At 40.7% G+C, this 26,786-nt stretch overlaps 1 protein-coding gene across 1 annotated transcript in view; it reads right to left on the bottom strand.

Annotated features, from left to right (window-relative positions):
- LOC119165871 (uncharacterized) overlaps positions 1-13,426 on the bottom strand; it is a 30,677-nt gene extending 17,251 nt beyond the window's left edge. Inside the window, exons 1-5 of the mRNA XM_037417892.2 lie at positions 13,300-13,426; positions 9,548-9,660; positions 4,311-4,370; positions 1,871-1,909; positions 867-899 (exon numbers count right to left, since the gene is read on the bottom strand). Of these exons, the coding sequence (XP_037273789.2) occupies positions 867-899; positions 1,871-1,909; positions 4,311-4,370; positions 9,548-9,656 (241 nt within the window). The 5' untranslated portion in view covers positions 9,657-9,660; positions 13,300-13,426. The remainder of the gene's footprint in view (positions 1-866; positions 900-1,870; positions 1,910-4,310; positions 4,371-9,547; positions 9,661-13,299) is intronic.
- Between the last annotated feature and the right edge of the window lie 13,360 nt (positions 13,427-26,786).

Here is a 26,786-nt window from a genome sequence, read left to right on the forward strand (position 1 = left end):
AAGCGAAAGTGACGTCAAAGGTTGTGAAGGATCTTTGTGTGTTATTCACAGCTACAGGTGCGTGCGAAACACATCCTTCAATCCCGCACACAATCTTAGAGGACCATTGCTTCTTGGGTAGCATTTTTGTTGACGTTGTAAAATAATTCACTAATTTGAGCACTTAGGTACTTACTAACGCGCAATACAACCAATACTCAGTTGGCGTTTATATATGCTTCATAATGAAACAAAAATATTCATTTTCTTCAGTCGAAGTTTGTTTACAGCTTGTATTTTCATCGTGCGCTTTGCAGTGATTTTTACTGCAATAGTAAATTTCTGCTGTGCAGTATCAAATAGGCGCAACTGGTGTATTTTTCTGTACTCCCGTTACATCTAAGAGTGATACAACATGTGCCTAGCATGTAGGTGTAAACGAAACCTACCTCAGTGGATAAGAAAAAAAGCAGATACATTTAATAAAAAATTCTCAATTTGTGAAGAAGTCTGCTCATAAGCATACGTATATTCAGACTAGACGTGGCATTGTTCGCCCGCATGCTTGATCATAGAATCTTTTAAGAATTGTGAAACCTTCACACAAGGACACTGGCGGCACTTATTTTGAGTAATCTGATTTTGGGGGAGGAAGGGGCTGTTATGCTTCTCATTTTTCAAAATATTCAACAATACTACTGAGATTATTCCTTTTTAAAATGAGTAAACCGGAAGAAATTACCTATAAAATACAAAAAACAGGATCATATTTGCAGCACGTTTATACATTGTTATTTCAGCTAGCGCTATATCACGAGTACACAAAACAAATTTCTTATGGTTGGTTCGACGAAAAATTGAAAGCATCATAAAAAGGCGATACGTACCAGGCTTCAAAAGACGACTTGGGGGCGGTGGTTCTTTTGAGAATTTGAGAAAAAAAAACAGGCATATGCACAATTATCGCAACGCTTAGTTTGTAGAATTTTGTTTCGTATTTTTAGCAGATCGGCTCAATAAATGTTCTTCCCACTTTGTGCGGTGAACCTTGCAGCAGTTGAGAACATATTTTTTTTATTTCGAAAAGAAATACGTAGAAAATAGCGTGCCCCCTGTACATCTATGACGCCATGGCAAACAGTGATTTGGTGCAACATAATTTGTCCCAGTGTATGCAGACACCTTCATTACTCAAAGGCACCATTATATGGCTGGCTTTATTAAGGGGTACCGGGTCTCTTTAAACAGAGCAACGAAGATGTAAATATATATCGCACGATAAAGGCAATCAAGGAAAATCAGTAGGTAGTAGTACTGTTTATTAGTTTATATACTTGAAGACACAATTCCGATATATCCACCCAGTTCTGACCTGTAAAAATGAGTGCGTATTCCACGAGCACAGAAAGCTTGACTGCATGATGCTTAGTGATAGTAGACGACACATTTATATAGGAACAGCTTAACTGCGTAGCTTCTACACACATCGACACTCAGGCGTTTGCTTGCGGAAGCGTCCTCTGTCAAACCTTTCCCAGCAGTGCCGGAGAAAATGAGAGGCAATAACAATATCATTATTACCCGCATAAACTAACTCGCATTGCCACTGCCCTTTAAAGCGCTTAAAGCACAACGTCTCCCAGCTGTAATATAAAAAAAAAAGAACTCGTCGCAATTTGTTTTCTTTACAATATAATATTTGTGATCAGCTATGCGAGATGCACTGTTTTCGCATTTCACTAAGAAAGGAAGGTTTGCATATTCTCAAGTGTCACAGTCCAGTAGTGCGTGCACATTATTGAACAATATATTGTAAACAATTTCTATAAGAGCATGTATTGCTGCCTCTTTTACTATCAACAATCTAAAAGAACAGAGAAGAAATACGTACTTTTCATCCCTTTAACAGGCGTGTGGTAGGTTCCAGGTCCTAAATACAGTGTAAGATAGACGAATTAAAATATTTTATAGCTTACAGAGCATAACACAGAGTGTTATTTTTACAATCACCTTTAATACTTACGCCTAAGTTCGTTGTTCTAGGGGAGAAACAAAAAGCGGAGAAAGGGTATTCTAAACTAACACATCATGCGCCATGCAATCGATACCGTTTGTTTACTCGTGGTCATGAATGGTCAAGAAAAACAGTCCCACAAATTCGATCTAAACATCTTGCCAGTAATGTTTCCATTCCGCAACCACATTATATTTTTTTCTAGCTATGCTCGCTTTTCAAATATGACCAACTGCAATTTTCTACAACATTTAATGAATAAGGCGTAACGTATATCAACTCCACTACATTGTGAAATGTTTATTCGGTGAAGCATTGAACCTAAAAATCAGAGCCGCTGCCACAAGACATACTGTGCCTTATAAAGGGCTCCTTTTCTTAGTCAGAAGGTGCGTTTTGCAGACACCTAAAATGGCTTCGTGGACCCGGTGGGTTCTATGGACATCACTTGAGAACCACTGACCAAGATAGTGTGGCATCTTGGCACTTTTCAAGCTGACCAGGGCTGTGAGTGCTGGCCATGACGTCCTCACATTCATTGCAGAAGATGTTTTAATATTTTCTACGGGCGATCAACACCTCTCTTAGGACAGGTGAGAAACTGTTCAGTATATAGCTGCTCACAATCTAGTGATAACAAGAAAAAGACACAGCTGCTCACAATCTAGTGATAACAAGAAAAAGACACACCAATAGTTATAGACAACTAGTTACATCAAACTCATTTTAGCAATGCAAATCACAGTAATGAAATGCTGCATGCAATCAAGTGCATGGTTCAGCAAATAATTGAATAAATATAATACAACGAAGGTGATTTGAAATGAAGCATTCTCAAGTACTTGCCTATTTTCACGATTCTGTGAAAATAGGCATTCATGTAAACAGGCAAAATTCATTTTGCCTGTTCGAAAACTAATCCTTCTACTACATAATGTGTAGTGCCTGCATTACCATCTTTGTGGTACCATGTCATGCAACAACGTCGCTATCACTCCTTTGTTTTCAAGGCAATAAAGCAACATCACTTGTATAGTAGTTTCAGTAATGCTAGTTTGTCGTAACATCATATTTTCTGCCACAAATATGCAACACTCAGGCAAAACAACCTCAAGACCAAGGACTGCGGTCGTGAAGTAGCAGCATTGGCTGATATCAGGGACAGGCCAGGAGGCTCAGGGTATCTGGGTCGAGTGAGGATGTCTTCCAATGTGAGTACAACTTATCATACAGCTTGAAATGTCATTGTACCGCTCTTTTTTTACAACGAGTATTGGCCCCTTTACTTCGTTTGTGGTGAAGCCTACCAATTCACGAATTTCAATATGAAGTCATAGTGGAGGAATTTTAAAGATGATACTCTTTGATCGGGACTTTCAACGCCAAAATTTTGGTCTGTCTTTCTACCTTTCTGTCTGTCTGTCTGTCTGTCTGTCTGTCTGTCTGTCTGTCTGTCTGTCTGTCTGTCTGTCTGTCTGTCTGTCTGTCTGTCTGTCTGTCTGTCTGTCTGTCTGTCTGTCCATTTCTCTGTTCGTCCACGGTAACAATTTCACTAAAAGGACCTAACGATACCTTGAACGGCCAACCATATCCGCAGCGCCTACCAATTTTGCTCAAGTTTCAGCGTTCATATTTGTGCGATTGTCAATTAAAAAGCAATTGCGCATATTTGAGGCACCATAACAATACGTAAATGTTTGTATTTGTGTCTTTATACCAGAGAAGGCACACACAAGTAATCCTAAGGACCGTAGCGTTATCACACTGCGATGACTGCTCAACGCGATGCTCAAAAAGGCAAGTGTTTTCAGTACTTTACTAAGATGACGTGGTGGTGGCACTTGCTTGTCGCTTTACGTTCGTCTCCTTATCGCCTACAAGACAAGTGCGCATCTTTCTCCGTGGGTGCTCACGCCTTCCTTTGTTTTCGAAGATAACTGTCAGATGGCGCCCGTGTCTAACGTAACTCTATGCGCTCGTTCGCCATCGCTGCAGGGATTGAGACTCTCTAACGCAGCGCTTCCAGAATACAACGCACCAATTTTCTCGCCCGGAACATCAAATAAACCTTTTGTTCCCGCCCTCCACACGCCAGACTATCGTCTTTCGTCGACATTTGAAGTGAAACGTGCAGATACGGGGCCAATTTTTTGTATTTAGACCTTTTCAAATCTGTGACGCCCATGTATTTGGAACAAAGCTGGGTGTATAGCCTTCTTTTATTGAGTCATTTTTTTGTGTCAGTCTATAAATCTTAATTTTCAATGTACGTTACTCTCTATGTACCACACAGTGAGAAAAATAGCGGAATACGTACGAGGAACGGGTGCGGGTGGTGCTCCAGGTCTGAACTTCAGTTTAGCGTATATCGGATGACCTGTCACATGAACAAAATATGTCAGAACCGAAACATAATGGTCAGTGAGAAAACTGCATCCTCACTTTATTATCACTACAACATATAATCATCATGTGCATTCTCACTTTTGCAATCATTGCCTAACAGTGCGACTCATTTCCTGGCTCTTGTTTTATATATCAGCAAAAGCTACGCATGGTTGTATAAGGTACGATTAAATTAATGAAGAAGAAGTTTTTGTGTTTTCAATGAAGCCTTGATGTTATGCTGGGTAGATAAATGAAAATAAAGTGCTCAGTGCTGTGTATTGGGCGAAATAAAGTACATACATTTATTCCAGTTGTGGTTGATAGCATGGCTACATAAACACTCCTGTTTTATAGTGTACCCTTAGTTTTCTAGAAAATATATGAAAGTGATAACAATGGTAGAGAATAAGATAAAGGCTCGCAAATGTCAGAACGCATGGCTTTTTGAGCCGTTTATAACGCGATTCTGTTAAAGACCTCCGTTTTACATATTATCTAGTGTCTTCGGCATAGTTGATGTCCTTGGTTGTAAGGCAAAGTGCTGCGTGTGGACTGTCGGGGAGAATTCAAAGTAGACGAGAAAGACGAAATAAGCTGAAAGACGTGCGCACCTTCACTTTCGTTGAGGCACAATTGACTGTGTGGCGTGCCTAAGAGAAGAGAGGCTGGAGATTGCAAAGGCGGTAGGAACTCGGCCCGATGAAACTGTGGCGTTCAACGCTTGTTGGCGTCGAAAGAGACGGTTGCTTGATGCGGTTTGTTTGCATTCCTTGTAGGAGCGGCGATGATTCACCACGGGTTTACCGCTGTTTGAGTTAGGAACGCACGCTGCGTGAGTTAGGAAGGCGTGCACATGAAGGCTCCCTGACACGGGCGTTCACTTAGACACACGTGGTGAGTGCATCGCTAGATACCTACCTATTCCTGAGAGAAAACATGTTGGTGCATGAAATCTTTTACGTAGACGTCGGGAGTGCATCGAGACACGAAAAATAATTGGTCACACGCGTAGGCATTCTCTTATGCTACTGAGCTGTCGAGGCACTTGTGAAAGATTCTGTTTCTTGGCAATGCTTTTGGCTGTAGTATTTGAAAATATTAGTGCAGCGTGTTCACCCCTTCTGCCGTGAGCAAACTCTACCCGTACGAACGCTGAGAAACCAGTGGCGTAAGGCATTGTTTGTACTTTGCCACAACGAAGGAACAGTCAGCAATACTTGATGTTGAACTTCACGTCGAGGTTGAGATGTGAGGTCTGCTACAAAAGTGTACAACCTTCGACTGAAGGAACAACTAAGGGAACAACTGGGATGTCGGAAACCAGATCGTCCTCAGTATACTATTTTTGCGACTCCAAGCTGTTCTCTCATGGGCGCTACAATTGTTGGTATAATTCCGACAGGCCTCTTTCAAAAGATAGTTTTCCTCATCTGTTGCGGCCGCAATGTCCTGTTTTTTGTGAAAATGTGCTCCTTTTAATGGCGCCCTACCGTGGTTTTCTTGTGGTAAAGATACTCGGCTTCTAACCCGCAAATCGTGGGATTGAATCCAGGCTGCAGTGGCTGTATTTTTGATGGAGGCAATAATGCTTTAGTCCCGTGTGCTCAGATTTGTGTGCATGTTGAAGAACCACAGCTGGTCAAAGTTTCCAGAGCCCTCCATCACGGCGTCTTTATTATATATATGGTGGTTTTGGGTCGTTGAACCCCACATATCACTCAATCATCCTTTCAATGATCTCTCGATTCTCGGAAGCCGCCCGAAGTAGCAGGGAATCGTATCAAGGGAGTAAAAAGCTTCTTGAACTACAGAAATCTGTTTTTTTTTTGTCTAAAAGAAGCAGCCCTAATTAGGTGAAAGGAACGTTCTAAAGCATTGTTGTGGTTCATGTGCCAATTTCCTGTTGACCGATACTCAGGTCTCCGGCACCGCAGCATCACGTAGGTGATGCAAAGCATGCCTGAAGTAATCTTCGGTGATATTTGAACCTCTGGTGCGTACTCGTGGGGAACCACACCGCGGAAATCAAACAATTCCTTCAGCATCACTTTCGCGTTGCTGCCCACTTGGTGGTATTTCTGTGGTCTTATTGACATATATTTCTTCCACGGTGACGACTGCGATTTTCTTTCCGGATCGTATCTATACACTTGAGACTCATCCCTAGTGATGACGGTGTTCGTGAAGTTGGGGTAGCGGTTCATGAAGTCCGCAAATTCGTGTGACTCTGAGACTTCACGAAGTCTCAATTGCTCAACAGTGAGAAGCTTTAGCACGAGTGTTGCCGCAAGCCTTTTGATGCCCGAATCTTCCGTCATATGACATCTGCAGAAAGAGAGATGATGCCAACTTCTTAGGCAATTTCTCAGGTAGCTGCCGGTGTGCAACAAAGCATTTCATTCGGCAACGATCTAGTAATATCGGTAGATTCACAGCGGGATGGAGCGTGTTTCACCCTCTACCAGTGTATGGTCGTCTTTCGGCCGAGTGTACCCCTGCTGAATCTGCTTCCTGCTTGTAGCATCGTTTCTGAAAGCCGTCTGAATCTACCTAAAAGTTTCTACTAGGCTGCCACTCAGTTTCTCTCAACATTGATGCAGTATCACTGTTTCATCCGTTCCCTCCTTTTCCTTTCAGTAGAAAAAACTCGGCAGATACCTCACATACTCGGAATTGACGGTTTGCGAAGCATTCAGAGGAAACGTGACCGGGTTGTAGTTTTTTTATTGAGCGACACGTTATAAAATGATCCTAATATAACCGCAAATGTTGCTCGCACACTCATAAGAAGAACAGTTTTATATGTTTATATAACTCGTTGTTTGGGCTTTCGCAGCTATTTTCCCTGGGAAGTGAGTATTAGTAATGCCAGAAACGATAAGCTGATAAGAAGCACAGGTGCTTGTGAGCATCGCAATCCTGGATGGTTCTACTGAAATCAACTTCAGGGTGTGGCACCTAACTACAATTGATGATAACCCGGAATGAAGGCTGTATGATAGCAGTACATATGTAATGTTCGTAAAATTTGTTAGCCAGTTCTGCAACTACAGTTGGCGTTTCATGATCATTGGGCTCTATTTGAAAAGTAGCCACGAAGCCTGGCATGGCTTTGTAGTAGATTGCTTTATTGTCTCGCAAAATGCCGAGGTAAGACTCCTGCTGGTATCCTGATAGATGTTTTTTAATGGTTTGAGTGAATGCTGCCGATGTCAGCTTTTACTTGACGCTCACGGGTTAAAATCGTCCATGTCTGTTTAGACAGTTTTTGGGTAGATAATACGTGTCAATCGCCTGTGGCACATAGCCTCCTACCAGTGGCAAATACCCGCGCATCTCGCCGTTTCTGCGTAAATACTACGTGTCAATCCCTTGTGGCACATAACGGCATAACCGTAGAACATACCCGGCTATCTCAACGTTCCTGGGTAGATACTAAGTGGCAATCACCTGTGGCACATAGCCGCATACCAGTGCTACATGCACGCCCGTGCGTATGGGCCACTGTCTGGCGGAAAGTGTTTGCTTAGGTACGTTACGGGAATAAGATATTATTCATGTCCTAACTATAGCGTCTTATTCGTCAAAACATCTTACCCTCCAATACTAATGTCAGTTTAGGCCAAGTTAGAGGCGTGATAACGAAACCACGTATACGTATGCAGCTAGATAAATTAATGAATAGATGGATACATAGATAGACGCCAAAATTACTTGCAGTACGCGAAGAAATCTTTCACATATAAAACTAAGGGAAGCACAGTGCACTACCTTCGTTGAACGCTGCATCTCAGTGACTGACGATGTCGGAATGTGCCAAAAAATTTGCTCGTGCGTATGAAAGCTCAAGATGGGCTGATGCGAGCGCGTTCGTTTTATATCCATGAGGTGTTTACAAAAACGGAAGAAAATATGATTGAATACTTTACTTACAAACCACTTAGTTTTTCGGGAACCGCTTTTGTAACATAACTAATATTAGTTAGTTAATATTTTATTGATTGACTTAGCGTAGGCGTTTGCATTAGGAAGTTGTAGTGCATGCCAGTGCCTGGCGTACCCGTTTCAAGAAATCACAAAGTAACACATAGTTGTAGATGCTGATAATCGAATTTCAAGGCAGAAATTTAAACTGTTTGTGCTAGGCGCACACAGAGTGCGACCACTCTGTTACGCCAGAGTGGAACTACCCACGACAAGTACGCGACTGAATTTGAATGAAGGTGCGCCATAGCCACACTAGTTCTTTGAAACCAGCAAGCTATCTCACTTGTGTCAGCACATTGTCTTACTTTGGCGTAAAGTGTTTGTTGCTTACTCGTATATTTGGGACTATGCACATGAAAGCCTCTATATCGACCTCTCATATGCCTGCAAAGCATAAACCTCGGAATAGCTACTTCTAGCAAGAAGGAGAAATAGTGTTTTGCTTTTTTATACAGTTTAAGAGAGGAACAATTCGGCACCACCCATTGCCTGTAAAAACTACGTAATCTGCTGTCTCACTTCAAGATGACTACAGAGTTTTTACTGGATTCAGCTTCACCGTGCCTTCTCTAAATTTTGTCCAGGGCCGTTCCGGCATCAGACATTGGAAAAGTCGTGCTTAGCGCTCTACGAACGCGATGAGTTTGGACTTCTTCGCTCCAACTCCATGGTGAATACAATGAACGACATCCAACTTTCCCGATTTCCGAACAATATGTATGCCATAATTTATCATGATGAAATAACTTTATTGATTAAATAACTTTATTGATAAATTATTAGGCGCTACAAATTTTCCTAAACAAATAACTGCACTCAAGCAAATACTAAAAATATGATGAGGTCCTGTTAGTTTATTTGCGTCCACGAGATTTTAGTTGTGGTAAAGTATTTCTGCTTTTACATGGAGAATATCTGCGATCTCTGCAGCAGCCTGACGCTCATAAAATTTTATTACAATTCAGCATCCTAAAAAGTAACACTAGGAATAGGTTAGCTGCCCAATATAGAAAAAAAAAGCATTTACGATGTTCAACACGTTAAGGTTGTCATTTTCGGCCATGAACTAAATTTATTGTCGTGTTAAGCGAATAACTAACTTGTTGGTGCCCTAAATTTGTATACAAATGCTTACTGTAGTCATGTTTAAGGTTAAGACACGCTAAAATAAGTACGTACCATCTCTGCCAATTGTTCCTTCAACGGGTGCCGGGCCTTGTAACAAGGACACGAGGCAAAGTATTCCCAGCAAGAAGATCATGTTGCCAGAATGCACCCACATCTTCATGCACCTGAAAAGTGGTCCCCTATATGATTATACTCGCAAACTCTTACTGATATCATCTCATAAATTATGTTTCACGAAAGCATCTTTCCGCATCATTACATATTGAACTCTTCTGTAGGTAGTTTGGTATACTAGATGGAATGAAAGATTCATGCAACGAGGGGGTTTGTGGAAAGGGTAAGCCGGACGATGCTGGACTGTCTGGGAGCTTAAGATAGCTCCACACTTTTGTGATATTGTGATTCCTGTCACCTAGACCAGTGTCAATATGTAGCATTGTTTCACACAGCTTAAAATGAAAGCATTAGATGTGTAAGACAAAGCGCGGGATAGAAACAGATAGTTCGAAAAGTACACCGAATGACTGCTACTCAAATGGCCTCAAATTCTGAAAAACCGATATTGAGGGACATTTGCCCTTGACGTGATAGGGTCTTTCGATGGTACTTTTGCAAAACGACCTCAAAACATTTTATGAAATACGTTACAGCAGTACAATTACTGAAATTCTTTTTTTTTATTTCTGGGTTGCTCATGCTTGGCTAAAACATTTTTAATTGCTAAATAAACTGTTAAAATAAACTGCAGCACATCGGCGTTTGCAGTTGATTTAGTCCCTATTACAGTATACCCTGCACTGTTAGGACATTACAGGGGGGGGGGGGGCTACATAAGGCCTCCCTCGTAATAATCTCGGTATTGCACGCATCAATTATAAAAACTAATTCCTGTCACAGCAACATAACAGTATTGAATGCCGAAACTTACACATTTGTCGACAACAAAAAGAGTTTTGGTATCATTAGCATAGTTCGAATGAATCAGTCAAATTACTAACAACCATCCCTCACGGATAAGTATACATTCATTATGTACATTATCATCTGTTCCACTGAGAACGTTGCTTTGTCTGTTATCCAGTAAAAACAGGAGCTTCTCATAGAGAATATTTGCAAGGCAGCCTTGGCCATGCAAAAAACAAGACTCGCGAAATAAAGAGATTTTCCTACTGGTGAAGACGAGCGTAAATTTGTGTTAAAGTAATTAATTACCGCCTTCAATCTCAGATAGCCCTGCAGCGTGATCTGTGGTGATGCAGATATCAAAACACTTCTACCCTTATACCCTTATGTATGCCTGTACTGACGGCTTTAAAACCGAAGTCCATCTTCGGTATCTTGTGCCATCTGGCCCGGTCACTGCCGCGTCAAATGGCTAAGGATTCCAGTATTTGTTAAGCTGGATAGAATTAGATACGCACAATAGAGCCAAATATCTTAGAACTCTATACATTGAACACTGCCTTCTAAAAATCACTCCCTTTGTGTGTGAGAGTAGTTAAGGCCCCTGAAGTCACTTTAACCATTTAGGCTGAAACTGGTCAAAGTTGAACAAACTGCAGTCGTTGAACCTACGGACAAACAGTTCGTCAAACAGGGAGTAAATTCGGGACCGAGCGTATCGTGCTCGAACGCCAGGCAATGAAGAGACTGACGGGGAGGGTAACTGCACAGCGATTGCCATGTGCCGTGTTCCGCTGTTCGGCCTGTCGTCTATCTCGATATTGAGTTTTAGAGGCTGTACGCCATAGTGAAAGCGAAGCACTATGGAACGAATAGAAATTGTTAGGAGACGAGAGTTCAACACGCGTCGGTGCTCACAGCAACAGAACGATCACCCTCGCATTTTCACTACATCGTGTTTCTGTCATGAAGGGGCCGAAATTAAGTGAAAGCCTCCGAGCATGGACACTTGGGATAACTCGCTTCAATTTTCTGAATTACTGTGAACGAAGAACACTGAACACGCTATCAAAACTAAGCTGTTTGTCAGCGGTCGCGTTCCGGCACTGTGAGTGGCTACAACTTCAAAGCGATAACTAGGAAATGTAGTCTTCGTACGTCGTCGACATGAAGCTGACCAGTGGTTTGAGTGCATTGCCTCCACACGTGAAGCGATATCGCACACATTTTTTTTTCGCAGAAAACAATCTCTGCTGTGTGAAAGTACAAGTAAAAGTGTTCTTTTTTCTCCATGTGGGAATTGATGTCAAACACCAACGATGAAGGTAGGTAGGGATACGAATCATCGTGCGGCCTACGGTGCTCAGCGAGCGACTTACCAGCACCATGAAAGAACCGCGCCTGCGAGTGGACTCTGTGTACATATATCTACATCACTGCGCAATGCGCAAGGGACAGTTACATTCATGCGCATCTGTGTACCTACTTTTGTTTGTGTGTAATGAAACGGTGACTTCAATTCCACAAGACATGGAAGTTGTGATCAGCAGTAGTCGTTTAGTCGTGCTTCTCGTTAGCCTAGCGACTCTGTCGGCAAGAAGCCTGTGCAGCGGCATCGGCGGTATGCCCGACTGCTTCGCCGACCTTCCTGCATAAGCGACGCTGCTGTGCTCGTGTTTGCGGACTCTTGCCCCAGCGCTGCTAACGCTGGTTCAGCCGACACGATAGAGTGCAAGCTGATAATTGATAATTGTTGATTGAAGGATTGTGGCATATTCGGTTCCTTAACTTGAAAAGATATGTGGACATCGACGCTACGACTAAACCCATATTGGTTTTCACGCACTATGCTCTCTATGTTTATTGTTTTATTATGCACAGTAGAAGTCTCCCAGTGACTCTACTTGAAAGGTAAATATACTGTGCCTATATATACCCTATGGATAGTTTTCTGCAGTGTAGCATCATCACTAGGTGTTTGCGTTTTTTTTTTTTGCCTTGAAATAGTAGTTTGTATACATATGTGTGTTGTGTCACCCATATACTGCATTCTTCGAGGCAGGTAGAGTAATAATTATTGTCAAATATACCCGACAAGTGAAGGGTCGCATTTTTGGCATTTGTCTAGACAGTTCAACTGGTAGTATCATTATGCCTGTTACTTGGACCAATTATTTAACAAAGTGGAGCAACTGAACACCGGAAAGTGAGCGCTCATGTTGACGGACCATGAAGCAAAAAAAACTGCATGCATGCAATAGGGAGCTTCAGGCTTTACTGTCTTGCATTGCACATGAATGATGCAAAACAGCGGACATTCATAATAATGGCTAGTGCGCAGGTGACATTATAGTGGACGTGTTAGGTTGCGAACTGAGGAAACATAAAAGGCAAAGTTAATTTTTCCGGCACACAAGCTTCCACATATATAGTTGTACAGGTGGTTACGTAATGCCGAAAACTTTTTTACATGTTGACTTCTGAAGTACTCGTCAAGTATATGCACAATAAATTCAGTACGTCACCAACTTACTGCCTAATGGACAAGATTATTGCACTTATTTCTTAACTTAGCAAGTGGGTTTCCTAGAGGAAGGTAAAATCTAATAACAATAACATTAACAAAGCACAAGTTTTTATAAATTGATGCATCAATGCATTAACGTTATTTTAACCCAAAGATACCATCAGACCTTAAAGTTTGCTGAACTTCTCCTGCATGCTTAGTTTGTTTTGAATCAGCCCATCACGTTGCCAAACAGCATAGTTAAAGCAGATATGTGGACTGAGCTCGCGCCGTTAGAGAGTCAAACACTAAGCATATTTGAAAATTTCTCCTGTTAAATTCACAAAAATCAACAATATTTCCAACATTCTTGCAAAATAAAAAGGTAATATACCCTTTCTCAGCTCAGGACAGCATAGAAGAAAGGTGTTACTTCAAAGTTGGTAGAAACTCCAATGATAACTCGGGCCTTCTCTACAGGGTGATAATATATACTAAATTTTGCGGGCGTGGCAGTTAAATCACAATTACGGGTAATCAGATGCATGGATACGAGAAATTATTTTTGGAACGCCTCAATACAAAGTGTAATGAAATTCACTTATGATAGAAGTTGGTTGTGTTTAAGATAGCTTGGTGACTGATAGCTATGCTTGCAGCGTCAGTGTTGCAATTATGATCTACTGCCTCACGCTGAGAGCACTTTTGTAGTGTGTGCTTTCTCTCCGCAAGGAAATAAATTGTCGCATGGTAGAAGTGAAAAAAAAAGGCTACCATTCGGAAGCTTACGTTTACATGTGTTTCAGCTGCTTGACATTTTATACTTCGATGTTGACTTTATTATTGGCCTCGAATATGTCCTTCACCTTTGATATTGCTACTTAATTTGCCACTTATATATCAGAGTGATTTTCAAGCAACACTGTGTGTATGAAAGATATCTTGAATGCACGCTTTTTCCATATCCTTTATCTATAAATTGAAAATAATTTAGGTGGCATGAAACGACAATGAATGAAGCTACCCTAATGTAGCCGTGCTTTCACAAAAGTCATCCATCTTTGGCCCACCGCATATCATGCAAATATATACATATTGTGCAGCCAAGAAGACCCGTCGCCTGAAGGTGGTGCTAGACGCACAACCTAATTTAGCCAACCTAGCAAGCTGACAAATTTAATACATGAGCGGACATGAATTATTGGTATGTAGTGCGCCAGCACTAGCTAAAATAAAAAAAACAATAGGTTTTCGTCCGATAACATTCCCTGGTTAACATGTGCCCTCAGGAGGAAAGGCATGCTTTTAGTGGATCTGGTATATATGGAAAAATTTGCAACAATTACGTAATGACAATACAATAGAGAATATACGAACGATGCGGATTGCACGATCAGTGATAAAGCAGTCACGTCAGTTCATTATAAGCAGTTAGTGAATTTAGCGGCCCGAACTTCAGCAGATCTGCCGTTGTTACGAGATACTGTACGGTGCTTCGAAATACCGAAGGTAGATTGAATCACTGAGAATATATTGACTTGTTTGTGATCATTTGCGTAATTTTGCGGTTTTTAGACAACACACAATTTCTCAGCTGCACGAACTTGGTCCAACGTAAACAAATTAGACAGGAAAACACAGTGTTGATCTTTTTGTTATTTGATTCCTTGTAACGTGAAAGCGAACGACTTCTTCACATGAGTATAGTTCATCGTTTATTGCACGTTCCCGCGTGAGAATATTCACTAAGTACATTGCTGTTTGAGCTGATTTAAACACGTGACAAATAAACGAAAAAGACATTGTATACACGGTTTGGTGTGAGAAGAAAAAGATGCGTGCGAAAGCTGACTTTTTCACCCTGAAAAAAATTCAATTTATGAATTTACGAAAATATTACAGACAGCGAATAGCGGCACTACAAAAAGAGATATGCAGCTTTGGGATATGCAGCACCGTCTCAAGTAGATGTATTTACGTTTACGCCTACGCGTCCAAGACTAACACTAAATATCATTTTTCAGTTCTTGCGGTAGAGCAAATATTTAGGATATACCTAGACACAACATTAGGGAAGGAAGCAGACATAAGAAAAAGTGACAGTTTCGTCGCAAGGGCGAATCGATGAATGCGACAGCAACAACTCAGAATTTCACGCTGAGAACGGCAAGCAGATAAAATTGTGCAGCGCGCTCTTATGCACAAATGTCACACAAGAACAATAAACACAAAACGAGAGCGAACTAACAATGTTTAAGCATCAAAACTTACCGCACTGTTTAAACATAATGACCCAGCAAGCGTAATCATAGGTGCATATGAGTGCAAACTAAGAAGTATCCCAGTTTTTATACGTCGCTGTGTATGAAAAGCATGTCCTTTTTGCAATAGAGGCCTGTGTAGCGAGCAAAGCGAGCGTTGTGTACCCGAAAACTGACGGAAGTGTTCCGGGGAGAGCTGATTGAATAATATGGGGGTTTAACGTTTCAAAACCACAACATGATTATGAGAGACGCCGTAGTGAAGGGGTCCGGATATATCGACCATCTGGGGTTTGTTAACGTGTATCGAAATCTGAGCACACAGGCCCCCAGTGAAAGCCGAAGCTACACAATTCTCCGCACGTGCGCAGAGGCATCTAACCCCCCAGTCACAGCGCAAAATATGCGTGGGAGATAAGCACTAGTCAGGGCATCGTGACGAGCTGCGCGCTAAGCGTGAAAGGCTTTTTTTTTCTTTACTCTTCATATATATATAGATACGTATACATATACGGTGAAGAACGCTGACGCCAACGTGAACGGCGAAACCCAGCCGAGAGTGCTCATACAATCGCTATCTTAATAAAAAAAAAGTCTGTAGTATATATTAGTACTCGATATGCTTTCACTGAAAGTGTCGTAATTGACAATACAAGCGGCAAAGTTGGCATTTTGTCCGTCCGGCCGCAGCTCATGCTACGTATATCCTGGCATAGACAAGGTAGGCCAGTGCTAGATTCGATTTGACGCAGCTTATGGTGGATTTGAATCCGGTGTGCGGCGTGGCCACCCTCACTGCGCATGCGTTTACTCTCTTCCTCACGTAGCGCTCACGCAAGAAGGTCGCAAGAGGTGGCAGTGCACAGCCACGGCTTCGTTTCTCCCCTCCCGTTTAAGTCTCTGCCAGTCCTGTGCGCTCGTATATAATGATGTGCACACTCATTCCGTTCCACTCTCTTAGAAGCAATGGTGTTCATTCTGCAGTACAAAGACTGGTAATACACCCAAAAGGGAGGGGGGGACTTCAGTGCTACACAATAAATACACAGCTCAAAACACAAGTGATGCATACATGGCAACATACAAATAGAAACAACAAATGAAAACAGAAGTGAACAGAATCGCTGCTTCGCATTTTCCTGTTGGGAGAGAGGGCTCTCTGTAGTGCGAGATGATGTAAATATTATTGTTTCTGTTTCTGGGCGTCATTTCCGATACGGAATACGCATTTGAAGTCTACCTCTGCATCATGCAATTTCGTTTTAAAAAGCGAACAAAAATCTTTCTGGTGCTGGCGCTGCATCCTTCGTTCCCGTGGTCCAAAGAGAGTGTATTAACTGCTAAGTTATGTAACCTTTCTTTTGTTATTGCTACTTCTTGACAAATAGCACAAAACAAAGTTACTGGGAATACTAGTGTGATATTTGTTAGTCGTGATAGCTGTCCTCCGGTTTCATTGGATTGTAGTTTCACGGATGCATTTCCGTGTTTTCTGTAGAATAAAACCTGGCCTTTACTGTGAATGAACTTTAATTTGAAGTGAGCGCTCATCTGTTTAACATTGTCTTTCGTTCGTTTTCTGTTTACGCGCTCTTAATACCACTACGAGAAAATGGAATGCGTCAGCAAAATACACAGTATATACTTGCCTCTGCTATGTTACCATTCTACATTTAAAACTCCTTGATTGTTGTTAAAACTCCAATTGAACTCAGAACAGGTTGTTCCTTGCTCATTCGATATAATGAATTGAAGCCTACGAAAACGTTCTACCAATAATACATACGCAAGCTTAGAAGCAGCAAAGAAGTGCACTTCTTTGGGTTATTCGAAAAAAAAGTGTGCAGGTGAGCTAAAACCCAAAACCTGGACGAATGAACAGGTCTTTGGTTTGACGACTGGAAAAAAATTCTTACTCCAATAATCTTTTTGCATGATTATGTTAGGTATTTAGGGGTTCAAAAACAACATTTGAGCACTATCAAAAGAATTTTTTACTTGAATCAAGCTATTACGATGCCACTTCCTATAATCGTGCTACTTTGACTGGAAATTTGAAATACCTTTACCTTCCTAAAGGAGATGAACGACATAATATCATAACAGTGACACAATAACTTCTACATAAATTTGTTTCGTCCAGCTAAGTAGAAAGCAAATAAAAATAGTCGCAACACTGATATAACTTGTTGATGTTTACACGTATCGTGATATCGTATGACATTCAGACAAGTTTCACACCAAACTACAGGTACTTCCTATTGAAAGTTTTGAAAGAATGAACTCAAATTCATTTGTTCCTGTATGAACCTCCTCGTGCGTATTTGAATATAGTCATCGTTCTTGTGTTTATAAAATAGTGGCCAGTGTCTGCGTTGGAAACCACTGCGATGAACAAATCATTCTCACTTGATTTGATAAGTGGAGCAACTATTGCCTCTGGAGTGGCTCGTGGGCACCGTCAGGACGAAGGGGCAAATTGGTTAACTGTTACGAAAAACGTTGCGATGACGGGTTCTCCACCAGACTGTTCATCGCTGAGCTTTGGTAACTTCTGTGTTGGTTACGCTTTGGTTACGCTTCGCTTTGGTATAAAAGCACAACGCAGAAAGGTGCGCACGTGCGTGCACCCTTTTGGCAATCAATTAGGCACGGCAGGGACTAAGAGTAGCGGATGCTCATGTTTGCAGGTATAAGGTGCCAAGTACGAATACATTTAGGCGTACAGTTAACTCTAGAATTGTCAATCTGTTTGTCGCTCTTTGAAAGGTGCGAGAATGGGTCGCAGAATTATAACAAGTATATTTCAGTTCTAGTAAATGCAGAAAATCTTTAGTGAACAATCACGGTGCCTTCAATCGAGAGATCTTGATAGCTTCTACAAATAATGAAAATAAACTTACGGAAGTCCAGTAAAAACAGCATCGACGTTGTAGTGCAAAGTGGAAAGACTTCGGTGCGCAGCTACTCTATTATATCTGAAGTATTGAGGTAGAAGGGTTTAGACAAATATATAAATATGAAGTACACGCGCTTGCATTCTATTTGAAAGTATCGTATGGCTGTGAATTACGAACCACTAAATGAAGATACCACACTAAATTAAAACGTATTTGACTCCATTCAATAGCTGTCTTACTTAACAAAGTTTGAATTGATAGTATATACGTTTCACTGATTGTTTTGTTATCTTCCTACGTTGTTCCTTCCAGCTTAAAAACCCTTAACATTCTCTTAAACTTTTATAGCTCATAAATTATAATATTTAGACATTACAGGACATAATTGGGGCGAAAAAAAACGCATGGAGTCATATCAGGAACAGTGCAAAGAGTGTCATGAGGCCTGCTTTGTGAACCTAGAAGTGACTGTCTTTGGAAACAGAGAGAAATTGCCAATGCTGCTGTGTTAGGAAATGAACATAATGGGATATTTTCGTCAACTAGAGTCAGCAAAAGTCGGTCTTGTTTCTGCGCAGTTTAGGCATACGGGAAAGAGCGAAGGATTTGCACATTTGAAATGATGCAACGTCAATAATGAAGAAAGAAAGATAAATGGACAGATTTTGTGTACTGTAGTTGTCGATGTTATGCAAAGTATAATCTGGGACTGCAACTGTGGTGTACTTTATTTTCCTTCGGCCAAACGTAATAGGTGACCCCATAGATATGTAATATTGTACACTCAGACAAATGCTGAAAAGTTCCCTAAGTCTTGCATAACTAGTTTTTACAGTTTCCTAACGATGGCACTGGGAACATGAATATTACTTACTTAAAATGAGGAAAGTAGGCGTGTCTCTCTTTTTGTTGCGAGAATTTACTTCTGGCTAGCGTTACACAGAAAACTTCAGTGAATGGCGCTTATGTATGCGATGGAGCAACAGTACTATGGTAGTCCGTACGCTCATTTTTAAAATTATATAGACAGCAGTACAATAAGAATTGACGTTGCATGAGCATTGCGCTGGCACAGGGCATTTTCCAGACACAATATGGCTATCTCGTTAAATACCTAACTATACGGGCGGCACTTGGGCTCGATTCGTGTGTATATCCTGATATTTCTTCATTTAATTTATTGGGACTACACTGGCGATGTCACTTTCTCTTAACGCTCTCACATTTGTGTTACTAATTTCCATTTTCAGCGCTCTAGCGTATGTAATTTTCCGTCTATGAATTGCGGCATATACCCCCCTACCGTGGCCAATGATATACGGCTCTATGTCAAGGCGGCAGGAGGAAGTCGTTTTACAACGTATGCGACAGAATTTTCACGTTCTTCGTGTAATCATCAGACAGACTCATTCGTCAAACCTTCTTATCACCTCATAATCAGTTTGTATATAGATAGATAGATTTGCTGAGTTTGCTGCAGTTTTTAAGAATCACTTCACATTCAATATTACTGTTTAGCAGGCGTCGACATAGTGGGGCAAAAAATGAACGAGTTCTACTCCCCCTGCTCGTCGTCTTAACACGCTTCTGCCTATTTCGTTGCAACTTTCATTGTACACTTCAATGTCCCAATCTCGACTGTAAAAAACACTTTTTCGATACTAAATGCACGTGATTTCATTTCTAATCAAAAAAAAAACAAGCCCTATATACAAAGATTATACATTATTACCAATTTTCCATTTTTTACTTTCTGCTTCTACCGCCTTTTATATGCCTTTCGGCCCCTGCCACAATTAATTAATCAAATCTGTCCTTTGTTCTAAACGGCATCAGTCTCCAGAGGTATTCCAAAAAATCTTTTATGGGCTTCGCTTAAGCTCCTCATAACAAGAGTTTTTGTCCGTGTGCAACAATGCCACAGTAGCCATAGTCGTAATTAAGTACGTAGGCTTTGAAACATGTTGCTGCATTCTAGAAAAATGATTTTCGGCCACGGCTTAGAACAGGACTGCTGTTCGTTTTAGCTAATAACGGTAAATAAGATAGGTTAGTAACCGAACAATCAACAGGATAATATCGTTTCAATTTTAAATCTGATGCCGAAACCGACCACTGCCTTCCTGTGACTGGTAAAATTGGTGTGCTGTGCATAAAAAACATTTAAATTAGTGCTGTAATCAGCGTCTTGAATGAAAAATGAGTTTATTGAAACTACTGTCTGAGAAGTATTTGATATAAATCTTCACCGTTAGGACACCAAGCCTGACTAGATAGCTAACTTTAGAACGTATATTTTGACACAATGATATGAGCGATGATTATCTGAGTCTGTAGCTACGCAAGCATCCGAAATGGCATGCATACATCATGTTGATCGCCAACGGGAGTTGTTCGGTCACCGTCAACGTCTGCATTGTGCTCAGCACCCCATTGCTTCACACGTGTATCGTAGCGCATTGAGCAACACGTTGTTGAATGATGTGTTCTCTGTCACGTCAGCAGGCCTGAATACTTCTGGAAATGCCAGTTAGCAATACGTGTAATAAGTGTCTCTGTCTAACCGATACACATGTTCAACATATATCTGTGGGTGCAACTTTGTATATATTCCTTTGGTAAAGTTTCGTTAAAGAAATACAACACAGTCCCTTAACCTCCCCATGCGTTGCATAAAAACAATCCCCGTATACGAGACTCTTGTCGCCGAATTTCGTTGTATTCAAAGACCAAAGTATATCAAGTTACAGAAACACAGGGATGTTGTTCTGTGAATACCACGTTGTTTATTGCAATAAAGGTGGAGGAGTGTGCAGAGGCACCATAGGGTCTCGTGTTCAAGGCGTTTTTCAATTGATTCTGCAAGTGGCGAGCCGGTTCCTAGCTGTGTGGAAAACAGTAGGAGGAGAACGAAGACAAAGAAAAAAATTGACGAAGTGGGACGAACGCTTGATTTTTAGCGTTTTTTTCTCAGATATTTACGTTATATAAATGCTTTAAAACGTGACTATATCCTCTTCAAAACTTTTTTTGATAATCTCTTCACGACAGTCTGATATATCTGCTGAAAAACATATTACTTGATTCATTGATACGCACAATTTAACGCCCCGAAACCACCATATGATTATGAAAGACGCCGTAGTGGAGAGATCCGGAAATTTCGTCGCCCTGGGGTTCTTTGCCGTGCAAAAAAAAACATTTTGCCGGTAGTCTTTGTTCATTGTAGTACGTATCATCACCATTTCTTATTTTCTTATGTCCAAACATTTTCAAATAGTTGATCGTATTCCCTTCTACTCATACTTGACCGGTCCTCCGAGTGGGTGTGTGCAAATAAATTTGAAGGACAAATAAACAAACAAAATTAGGATAAGGATTGGTTATATCTAACCTCTTATTGTTTGGAGCCAGTCAATCGAGTATGGACTGCGGCGCTGTTTTGTCCACGTTACATGAATTCATTTAGGCAACAGGAATGATAAGTTGCTTGTCATACCATCAGATGAGTACAATTTTTTTCTCTCTTCTCTTTTCGTGATTTTTATTACTGGCTTATTTTTAGGCCTTCTGCCTTTTTCGCTGTTTTGAGCACGTTATGACGCATTCTACGGTGATCTGTCTCTCTCTCTGTCTTTTAGGTAAGCATTGTACTTCAAATTCTTTATAGGGTACTGTATAGCCCATCCCTCTTGTGAGTATGAAAAATAGCTTTTTTCTTTTAAAATCAATGTTCTATTTCGCTGACAAATTTTATGACAGGTAATGACACCTTGCTCCTAGTTTACCTAATATTATGTAACTCTGCACATGGGTGAGGTTTCAGAAGCTAAGCATCAAATGATTAGGTGTCAGTTGCGAATGTAAGCTAGTACGTGCCTTTTTGTCTATCTTCTTCTTTCTGCGCCTACAACTTTGTTCCCAGCAATCAAGACGTTTATGAGGGATATGTATAAAGAGTCGCGAAATGAATCTGGGATGCGTGATCCGACGTTGTCGAACACCGAAATTCAAGGAACTGACCGTCGTAGCAGGCTGCAAGTGAAACCTATCTTTGTAGTAGGAAAAAAAGAAACTGTGAAATTGAATAGACGCTACCTCTTTAAGTAATTAGATTAGGTAAAACTTATGGCTGTCAAACTTGTCGCTTCAGTGACGCGGACAATAATTAGTGAGATTCCTGGGACAAAATTCATACATTACGGCCGAAACTGTGGCTCCTGCGTATATTTAGGTTAGCGTACTGTGAATATTTTTTTCAGCATGAGTGAAAAATTAATAATGACACAATACAAGACTGAGAATATTTGCAAGATATACTTAAAGTGAGGAGTAATTTATATGCACACATGTTCAATATCTTCTTCCTAACACCGTAATAAAAGTCTTGATTGCTGTAGTGAATTATTGGCCGTGATGAAAACGTATTGTTCCATGACTATTGTATCTATCTAGTAAGCAAAAGATATCTATTATAATTTCAACGAATAAAGAAAGGTCAAAGATTTAAGTGTCTGGGCGAAATGCATATAATGTTCTCTTCCATAACTTACAAAAGAATTACCGAAAAACTCAAGGCTAGAATGAACGTGATACTAAAGAATAATGTTCAGTTGTACAGAAATTCTCAGCCTATATCCTATTGAAAACGAAGAACACGTTCTTAATGTGGTATCAAGGGCAATGCTTTATTACATCACGTTAGAAAACATTCTTTTAAAATCAGTACTCTGTATGTTTGCCTAATTAACCACTAAAGTTTTTTTGAGTATATATATATATATATATATATATATATATATATATATATATATATATTTGCCAAAAAGAAAAATGTTTAAGAAAAATTATTTTTACACGTGCTGATCTAAATGGGCCCTCCACTTGTTCTTCAGCGCACGGCGTTAGCCACTGGGCCACAAAAAAGTGCACCCAACGTCGTAGTAGTAGCGAGCTATTCATGTACATTATTTAAAGCTGGTGGTACGACAACCCCGAGGGTAATAACACCTTGTTCTGAGCTTTTTTGGCGTTGCGGCTGGCTCGTCCGCTTTGCCTTACAACACGTGGCCGCTCAAGTGACCACAGAGTGAGGGACATTGACACTGTAGGAGAACAGTACTTCTTCAGCTTTCACCAAAACAATTGCGTTATTGTTGCAGGGTACACTAAGCTCGATTCACTCTCTGCAATCTACCTGTTTGCGAAGATAGCGCGCTTTTCAAACACAGATAGGTGACAACTGTGACACTTGCTTTTGCACTGATCCTGTGCATATCTGGGCTTAATTGTTTAGTACATTCCATGCGTTTGAGCAGTATGATGAGCGTTGAGCTGTAATCTTTGTTAGGTACGCTTGCCCTGTGCGTATTCTTCATGTGGGGTCTTTGATCTTGAGCAATGCGTGACACGTTCTGATCTTATTACCGCTCTTCGAATAACATTTTACCTTATTGGTATCGCAATCATCGCTTCACTTTTTTTCCGCCTGCTTCCAGTCGTGGTGAATCACATGATGAGCTCACGCTCCTTCATTCACTATGTTAATTATTCCTGGAAGAGACTCTTATTCCGTGGAAACAAAGTACCCGTTACTGCAAAATAGTATTATTCTTTAGTCAGTTTCGTGTTTTATACTGCATTTTCGGTGGTTACTACCTGTGCTTGTGAAAATTTTGCATTCGAAACGTATATTTCAAACTATTGTTGAATAAATCGGACATGATAAGAATTTACCAGCAACACAAGTCTTTTGGGCCAGGTTGTACTTAAAATTGTATCTATTGTTTTTGCTATAACAATCAATTATTATTCTTAAATTTTAAATGTGAAGCACGTTTTAGCGAACTTCGGTGACTGCGAGCGCAACTATCTATCTATCTATCTATCTATCTATCTATCTATCTATCTATCTATCTATCTATCTATCTATCTATCTATCTATCTATCTATCTATCTATCTATCTATCTATCTATCTATCTAGCCACGTAGTACTTTTAGCTCTCCTGGACATTTCGATAATGGTATCGATTACAGAATTGGTATGGCATAGCAAGACTATATGATGAGCATGAGTGTTTAGTCACAACAAGGAAATCAAGAGATGCTCCTCACGAATGACATCAGTTACATTCTTTGGTCGTGCTGCTCTTGCGGTGGTTATGTTCATGTGACAGATTTTTAAACTGGTATGGCATGAAAGCACCTCATGGTCACCATAGGTGACAGACCCTAACGTGGAATTCATGACATACATGTCATGTAAGTCGACTACGCGCCCTGCTCCTAGTGTGTTCGCAGTCGTTTCGCTAGCTTCATATATACCGAATTCGGTATTGTGGGACCTGATTGGATCACAAAGATATATGACAGATGTAAACATGATAATCATGACATGCATGTCATGTTAAACAAGACTACATGCTGTGCTCATAGCGCACATGCGGTCGTTTTGCTAGCTTCACATATAGGACATTCGGTATCACGCGACGTGAATAGACGACGAAGGTAAATGACACGTCCAAACACGATAATCATAACATGCGTGTCATGTAAAACATGCCTACCTGATAGAGTCACAGCATGCTTGAGGCCATTTTGATAGCTCCACATATATCGAATTTGGTATTACGTGACGTGAATTGACAACGAATGTAATGGACACGTCCAAACAATATACTGATGAAACGCGTGTCATGTCAAACTTAAGTACATGGTACTCTCGGAGCGTGCTCGCGGCCGTTCTGTTAGCTACACGTATACTGATATCCGTATAATGTGACATGAATAGACGAAAAAAGTAAATGACACGTCCAAACATGATAATAATGACATGGAAGTCATGTACGGCACAATTTACGTCCATGTCGTAGGGTAGTGTTGAATTTGTTGTTCCATATCAACATTCCTCAAATGTGATTCGCGTATCATCGATTCCTACTGTACGTATTATCTGCCTGTTTGTTGAACACTAATTGCTACCCTCCAACCTCTACTGTAAATTAGAGGCCAGAAGAAAAAAGACAGGTCAATTTTTACCTGAACCTAGTTGTTTTAAAGAACTGTCACTGCTGTTCTGTCGCACAATTTGAAGTCTAGGATGGATAAGATCAACAAAAGATACGTGCCAGCTAAGTATTATTCTTACCTATCCCTTTGTGTCATAGAGGTTAAGTGATGTTTATTTTTGTTGCATGCAATATCACAATATTTAATAGTGATTGGCATAACCGAAGAATCATTGGCTCAATTTTCGATAAGCAGAAGTGAATGCTAACTGATTGTCACAGGCAGCAGGTATGGCGTGCAGATGAAAGAAAACTATTTTCGAAGCCTTCTGTCATCTCTTGGTAAGTTTGATAACAGTGGTGTTGAATGACGCTACCGTGAATTTTCTGAGCAAAGAGCGCTTTAAAAGTAGTGCCACTGCTGTCAAAATGTATGTTTCCTTGGTTTGATCTGCAGTTGCTCAAAGCAGCATGCGCTAGCGTTTCAATAGTCGGGAGAGTTAGATACATTCTACTGCAAAAATATTACTTGTTGGTTTGCATCAATTTTATTTAACAAAACGTACCCTGGGATGGTGTGGCAGATAGCAAAACACAAGTGCTCTCGCTATTTGGCATGACAGCTCATATCTTTACTTTAAGGCCTAAAAAATAAGGTCACATTTTATTATTACTTCAACAGATATACTGGCAGTCTTAAGATAGAGATCCTGTGTCCCACTTATGCACGCGTAACAGAAACGCATTATTTCAAATGTTAGCTTTATTCCCAAGTACACAATATTTTGAGTTGTCTGAATTTTTTCGCTATCCACTGAATCGTGTTGCTCGGCTGATCACTTCATGCGTCCTCCACGTGCCACGATATATATTTTACATTTATAGCTATAGGCTGTCAGCGAACTGCTGTATCCGCTGGTCCCAGCACGCAGCATGGTTCCTACTTGCTGCCAGTTCATCCAGGGTGCATTGTGGTGCTACGACCACTACTACTGTTTAGACAAAAAAACACAAAACATAACAAAGCACTTGAGTGTATGTGTGGTAACTTTCAAATCTTAAATACGTTAGCTGCGTGTCATTTCAAGCCTAACCTGTAACATTTACTAACTGTATGTCTGTTGCATAGAGCCATTACGCTTGTCCCTAACAAAAAGCACTAGTATTTAACTTTATTAGTTAGCATAGAGAGCAACACGAATGTCACTATCCCCGCCGCGGTGGTCTAGTGGCTAGCGTACCCGGCTGCTGGCACGTGGGTCGTGGAATCAAATTCCGGCAGCGGCGGCTGCATTTGCGATGGAGGCGAAAATGCCGCAGCCCCGTGGGTTGATATGTGGGTGCACGGTAAAGGACCCCAGGTTGTCAAAATTTCCGGAGTCCTTCTCAGCGCCTCTCAAAATTTTATAGTGGTTTTGGGCCGTTACACTCCACATATCAATGATCAACGAGTTTAGTTGCACAAATGAACGGTTTAGAATACATCCTAACTTTTAAAATTAGTCTGTGCAGAAGAAACCTCACCTTGCAGTGTGAGATAAAAAAGGCTTTCTGAAAATTATCCCAGACAATAGAGTTTCTTAAAAAAAACGTCTACTGGAAAGGCAATGAAAGCACGAAACAAGTTTGCAAAGTACGTAACTGGCAAAAGAAGTGTGAACAAACACACAGTAGCATCTGTAAAATTCCAATCCTTCACTGCAGACTGTCCA

This window comes from Rhipicephalus microplus, chromosome 8 (genome assembly GCF_043290135.1).
Source record: "Rhipicephalus microplus isolate Deutch F79 chromosome 8, USDA_Rmic, whole genome shotgun sequence".
Taxonomy (NCBI): Eukaryota; Metazoa; Arthropoda; class Arachnida; order Ixodida; family Ixodidae; genus Rhipicephalus; species Rhipicephalus microplus.